The 6,985-nt window shown below is 39.9% G+C and overlaps 2 protein-coding genes across 2 annotated transcripts; both read right to left on the minus strand.

Annotated features, from left to right (window-relative positions):
* Positions 1-1,041: 1,041 nt before the first annotated feature.
* Positions 1,042-1,425, minus strand: LOC143565161 (uncharacterized). Its single transcript, XM_077052224.1, has one exon. It carries the CDS (start codon positions 1,423-1,425, stop codon positions 1,042-1,044), a length of 384 nt encoding a protein of 127 aa, XP_076908339.1.
* Positions 1,426-1,438: 13 nt separating this feature from the next.
* Positions 1,439-2,116, minus strand: LOC143565172 (uncharacterized). Its single transcript, XM_077052231.1, has one exon. The coding sequence runs from the start codon at positions 2,114-2,116 to the stop codon at positions 1,439-1,441; it is 678 nt and encodes a 225-aa protein (XP_076908346.1).
* Positions 2,117-6,985: the final 4,869 nt, after the last annotated feature.

A 6,985-nucleotide genomic window follows, 5' to 3' on the forward strand; every position in this document is an offset into this window, starting at 1 on the left:
AAGAAAAACACACCGTTAAGTCGTATTAAGCTTTATAATACACTAATTCCTAATAAACTTGCAAAACCCACTTCTTACTCACAATTTTCGGACCAAAAATGTCCAAAATCGACACCCAAATGGTTAAGATTGATGAAAACCGCGCAAAAATACGATTCCTTGCAAAAATCTACTCAAGTTAGACCCAAAAAACGTTGTTTTTGGTTAAAAATTGAAGAATATTGGATGATGGGCTAGGGTTTGGTAGAGAACTTGGAGAAAGAAGATGGTGATATGAATGCTAGAAGAAAGAATATAAGAGGTTTATGTGGATGGAAATTTTTATGATTTTCGGTATTTTTTTATCTAGTTGCGAACCCCGTCTGACCATTCAGAGGCCACCGTAAGCTATGGTGGCTACCGTAGCTTACGGTAGGCAGTTATACCATAGGAATCCAACGTAAACAGAGGGTTTCTGGCATAGGCTTTCAAGACCATTGTAGCTTACGGTGGCTACCGTAGGCTACAGTGGGACCTGATGATTTTTTTATAGTTAAAAACAGCTTACCCCCCTCACGAAACCCAGTGTTGTCATCAACACATGTCAAAGATACCTATGTCATCTTTCTCACACTTGGTAAGATACATTCCTTGAGGTGAGTAAGAAAAAACTAACAAACTAAATAAATAAAAATTACGCTACGCCTAATGTACACTGACCAAACCTGGACCGTTTAATTGGTTGTTTCCTTAGGCGACCGCAACAGGTAGCCTACTTGTCCACTTCACACATGTGGATGTCCTTACCCTCCAAATATGGTTAAGTCGGTGTCCATTTACACTTTGTCTTGTTTGATTGTGCAAGTCTTCAATTTCTACATCACCAAACTTACCCACTCTTGTTATAACATAAGGACCCATCCACTTACTTTTCAACTTTCTGGGAAAAAGCTTAAGTCTTGAATTGTATAACCAAACTTTTTGTCCTTCTTCAAAAACTTGTTTTCTCAATTTAGCATCATTGACTTTTTTTAACTTATCCTTGTATGCGGATGCGCATTTTTAAGCCTCGCCCCTTATCTCCTCTAATTCAGCCAACTTCAACTTCCTCAACTCACCGGCCTCATTATAATTCATGTTTACACTCTTGATAGCCCACAATGCGCGGTGAGCCAACTCCATGGGCAAGTGACATCCTTTCCCATAAACCAACCGGTAAGGAGTCATTCCTATAGGTGTTTTGTAAGCGGTTCGATACGCCCATAGTGTATCATCCAACTTCACCGACCAATCCTTCCTATCAACCCGCACTGTCTTCATCAATATTTCCTTAATTTGTCGGTTGGACACTTCAACTTGCCCGCTTGTTTGCGGGTGATACGGAGTGGCAATTCGATGATTCACATTATTTACCGAAATTAAAGTTCTTGAAGTGCGTTCCTCCATCACTTATAATCACTCACGTGATTCCAAATCTTGCAAAAATATGGGATTGAACAAACTTACATACCACGGTGTGATCATTGGTCCTTGTTGCTATGGCTTCAACCCACTTCGACATATAATCCACCGCCACCAAAATATATAAGTACCTGCATGAGTTTGGATACGGGCCCATAAAGTCAATACACCAAACATCAAATATGTCAACCACCAATATGGGTTTCAAAGGCATCATGTCTCTTTTTGAAATTCCACCCATCTTTTGACCATTAACACAAAGGCGCGCATATTCACTAGCGTCTTTAAAAATCATGGGCCAATAAAACCCACAAGTAAGAACTCGGTAACCTGTCTTTTGCCCACTAAAATGACCACCATAAGCCGATGAATGAGCGTGTGCCAAGATCTCTTGAACTTTCGATTCAGGAATACAACGCCTAATAATTTGATCGGCACCAATTTTGAACAAATCTGGCTCATCCCAAATATATTGCTTAACTTGGGATAAAAATTGTTGCCTCCTTTTCTTGGTCCAATGTTTTGGCATTTCACCCATGGCCTGATAATTGACAAAATGAGCATACCATGGTGTAATGGAAGCGGCTAACAACTGTTCATCCGGAAATCGCTCATTAATTTCATGCGAATCTTCAACACCTTCCAAAGGAATCCGCGATAAGTGCCGCCACCACATTTTCACACCCCTTTTTATCTCGGATCTCCAGATCAAACTCTTGCAACAATAAGACCCATCAACCGGGGTTTAGCATCTTTTTTCTCCGTGTGGTAACGACCCGCACTATGATCCAAATAAACCACAACCTTACTCCCCCATATGTATGACCAAAACTTATCCAAGGCATACACCTCCGTAAGTAATTCTTTTTTGGTAGTGGTGTAATTCAATTGTGCCTCGGATAATGTTTTGCTTGCATAGTAAATCACCACCGGCTTCTTATCAATTCTTTGACCCAAAACTGCTCCAATCGTGGTGTCACTAGCGTCACACATAATCTCAAATGGCTTGGTCCAATTCGGCAGTTGCAAAATCGGTGCTTGCACGAATTTTTCCTTCAAAAAATCAAATGTTTGCAAACATTCATTAGTAAAATCAAAAGCAGCAGCTTTTAACAACAAATTGCATAAAGGTCTAGTGATCACACTAAAACCTTTAATAAACTGCCGATAAAACCCGGCATGTCTCAAAAATGACCTTACCCCTTTTACATTTTTCGGTGGTGGTAATGAAGAAATAACGTTATTTTTTGTTTTATCCCCCTCCATTCCCCGAATCGAAACCACATGACCCAACACTATACCCTCTTGTACCATGAAATGACTTTTCTCCCAACTTAAAACTAAATTTGTCTCAACACAACTTTTTAAAACTTTATCTAATTCATTAAGAAATCTTTCAAAAGTTGACCCGAAAATAGAAAAGTCATCCATAAATACCTCAAGTGAATCCCCAACCATGTCCGAAAAAATACTCAACATACATCGTTGAAAAGTGGCCGGGGCATTACACAATCCAAATGGCATTCGTCTAAAGGCAAAAGTACCATATGAACATGTGAAAGTGGTTTTGTGTTGGTCATCCGGGTGAATTGCAATTTGATTATATCCCGAATATCCATCCAAAAAATAATAAAATTTTTTACCTGACAATTTTTCAATAATTTGGTTAATAAAAGGTAATGGAAAATGGTCTTTCAAGTAGCCGCATTTAACTTCCTATAATCGATGCACACTCGCCACCTGGTGACCGGTTGGGTGGTGATTTGTTCACCACTTTCATCTTTTATTACCTTGATGTCGGCTTTCTTTGGGACTACCTGTGTAGGACTCACCCATGCACTGTCTGAAATGGGATAGATATTCTCGCATCCAACCACTTAACGACTTCCTTTTTCACCACCACTCGCAAGTTGGGATTCAACCTTCTTTGGGTTTCACGAGTAAGCTTTGCATCATCCGTGGTAATGATTTTGTGCATGAATATAGTTGGACTAAACCCTTCAGATCGGTTATAGTCCACCCAATCGCCGCCTTGTGAGCCTTCAACACTTCCAACAGCCCTTATTCTTGAGCCTCATTCAAATTAGAGGCAATTATAACCGGCAACGTCTCACCTTCTCCCAAAAATGCATACTTGAGATGACTTGGTAACTTTTTCAATTCCACCTTGAGAGGACAAATCGATGAAGGTTTAGTATCTGAATTGATTTCTGTTGGTAAACTTTCAACCATATGAGTTCAAGGTGGTCTCCCTTCTTACAACGCCAATGCATCTTGCTTCCTTTCCTCCAAACCCAATGCACAACTGTGCACCTGTTCAGAATCATCGCAAACACAAACATCCAAAATATCTTCTTCGTACTCATGTGGTACACACTCATCTACAATATCTGCCATAAAACATTCTTCACTAGCCAATGAGTTAGAAACATTAGTAAACACATTTAACTGCATTTTTGTATTTCCAAAGGCATATCGACTGTACCATACCGACAATCAATAATAGCATGAGTGGTGTTTAAAAATGACTGACCCAATATAACATTTTGTTGTTGCGTTGGGTCAACCGACGAGTAGTCCAAAACCAAAAAGTTAACAGGATAATAAAATTCCTCTACTTTCACAATAACATCCCACATAATCCCCCGGGGAAGTTATTGAGACTAATCAGCCAATACAACTGTGATCTCAACTCGTTTAAGTGGACCAAAATCGTATTGGTCATATAATCCCCCCGATAAGATTCACTCCCGCTCCAAGATCCAATAGCGCGCGTGACATTTGAAAGTCACTAACTTGAATGTTAATCAAGTGCGCTCCCGGGTCTTGAAGTTTAGGCGGGAGGTTACCTTTAAGAATTGCACTTACCCATTCAGCTAAATCAACTCGTTTTGAAACTTTTTGTTATCTTTTCTGGGTGCACAATTCTTTTAAAAACTTTGCATATGCAGGCACTTGTTTTATTGCCTCAAGTAGAGGAAGATCAACTTTAACCTATTTGAATACCTCCCGCATTTCCTCTTTTTGTGGACCCCGTTTTAAAATCACGTTTTTCTTACCCGGATCAATCAAAGCCGAAGGAAATGGAATTGGTATCTCTTCCACCTCCTTGCCTTTTCTTTTAAAAGTTCATTTTGACCCGAATCTTTGTTTTAAAACGTGGATTGTTTAGGGGGTTGAATGGGTGAAGATTGTTCATCTTCACTGTCTACCCCCATCACATCCTCTACCACACCTTCAACTAATTCCGATGCAGTGCTGATTTTAAATTCCTTACCACTTCTTAAAACACTTACCTGATTAATCGGCACATTTCGAGAAGTAGTATGAGAAGGTTTCACCTTGGTGTCACTCGGTAGTTGACCTTTGTTCTTCTTCAAATTGGACATCTCGATTGCAAGTTGGCCTATTTGAGTTGTCAATGATTGAATGGCATTGTCACGAATTTCATCCTTTTAAACATGAGCTTCGTCCAACTAATTCCTCTTCTGCATCTCTTGCTGCATCATTTTAAGCATATCCATAACCTCATTCCCACTTGACTCAGCTGGCCCAGACCCTCCAGCTTGATCATGGTTGGGTTGTTGTTGGTATTGCTTTTGATATCCTTGATTTTCTTGATTAAAGTATTGTTGACGAGGAACAAAATGGGTTTAAGAAGTCCCTTGGAAATTAGGATTGAGTTGAGTTGATGGATTTCCATATCTAAAATTTGGATGATTCCTCAAACCGGGATGGTAGTTATTTGAATTCATGTTGTAATTCCGATTACCACCTCCTTGACCTTGAATTGCATTCACCTCTTCAATTTGCTCTTCCACACCCGGACACATATCACTTGCATGTCCCAACCCAGTGCAACTAGTACATACATCGTATATCTGATAAGAAACTTGAGGTGCCTCATTGTTAACAGCATGCAGTTGTGGTCTTGTAATAACATGCCTTGCCCATCTCGAAGATTGTGCCTTTCTCTTTGATATTACCGACATTTGTTCCAAAAATGCCCAATCATCTTGCTCATAATTAGTACCAAATGTACCGTTAGTAATCGACGACAAATCCCGGGCATCCTCTGTTGTCAACCCCTCATGAAATGCATTTAACAACTCCCACAAATCAATACCACGATGAGGAAAATTTTTAAGCATCATGTTAAACCGCTCAAACGCTTCATGAAATATCTCACCAAACTGTTGTTGAAAACTTCTCAAATTCCTCCTTGCATCACTAGTCTTTTGATTCGTGAAGAATTCTTCCAAGAACCTTTGTTGCATTTAAGCCCAAGTATAAATGGATGCCGATGGTAAAGTGTAAAACCATCGGTTTTCCTTATCCTCCAATAAAAACTAAAAAAGCTCCAATTTAACATCGTCGAAAAGAAACCTTGCCCTCCAATAGTATTGCATATTGAGTCATATGCCTCTATATGGAAATATGGTTCTTCCGTGGCCAACCCCTTAAACTTAGGTAAGCTTTGAAGTGCATTGGTCCTCACTTCAAATGTTCTCCCTTCATGATTCATTGGAACTACCACTGGAGAGGGGTTATTATTGATAATGGGCCTAAAATGAGCTTCAACCCCCCTCACTACTTCCCGATTGTACCTTCTTGGGACACCCAATGGTACTCTTGGTGGTTATCCTTCTTGCCTTGGTACTTGCCTTCGAGGTATTTGTTGTTGCACTTGTTGTTGTTGAGGAAATTGTTGTGGTATTTGTTGTTGAGGTGGTTGATATTGAGGTTGTGGTAATGGTTGTTGATGTTGAGGTTGTTCTTGATTAACTTGAGGTCCACCCCTTGTTTTTGAACTTGTTGTGGTTGTTGTTCGGGTGCATAAACAAATTGACCTTGAACCCTCAATTAGTTCCTATCACCCCCACTTGAAAATCCCTCTTCATACTCTTCAAACCCTTCATTATTAGCACCATAATGTGGCCCTCCAAATGGATGTGGGCCCAATCTAAGACCCGATGAGGTATGGGTCATGGGTGCGTCTTGAGGTAATGTGTATGGTTGTTGAATGAAAAGTGGATTTTGTTGAGACGAGTATGGTGGCTATTGTTGTGAGGATGATGATTGTTCTTGAATAGGCATGAAATTGCTTAAAGGTGGAAGGCTAGATGGTGGTTGAAAGCTAAACACACTTGGGGGTGTTTCATTCATTGAACTTATAGTGGTAACGGTTTAGGTTCATTAGATGGAGGACATTCTGGATCGATGGGTGGTGGCGTAGGTGGTAAAGATTGACCCAAAGCCATGGTTGCTGTATCAGTTGCTCGACTTTGTGTAACACACGTTAATTTTATGTTTAAGGATTTAAAGCATGTAAAGTATGTATAATTCTCGGGATTTAACCGACATTTCTCGGAAACCTCCTCGTCATCCCGGTAAGTTAAATCACTTAACTTTCCTTTCAAGTTGCCATATCTTTCAACTTGGAGGGGCTAGGATGAAACATTTTTATATTATAACATAAAACACAAAACCTTAACCCCCCCTTTTCTTCTTTCTGATTGGCAGCAAGATGCCACCCCCACCCTTT

Source organism: Bidens hawaiensis, unplaced genomic scaffold (genome assembly GCF_021521415.1).
Source record: "Bidens hawaiensis isolate Kalapana, Puna unplaced genomic scaffold, B.hawaiensis_p1.1 tig00001206_1, whole genome shotgun sequence".
NCBI classification, from domain to species: domain Eukaryota; kingdom Viridiplantae; phylum Streptophyta; class Magnoliopsida; order Asterales; family Asteraceae; genus Bidens; species Bidens hawaiensis.

What these genes read in the sequence shown, in the direction of transcription:
- LOC143565161 (XM_077052224.1), bottom strand. Translation starts at nt 1,425, where the DNA reads ATGGAGGAACGCACTTCAAGAACTTTAATTTCGGTAAATAATGTGAAT.
- LOC143565172 (XM_077052231.1), bottom strand. Translation starts at nt 2,116, where the DNA reads ATGTGGTGGCGGCACTTATCGCGGATTCCTTTGGAAGGTGTTGAAGAT.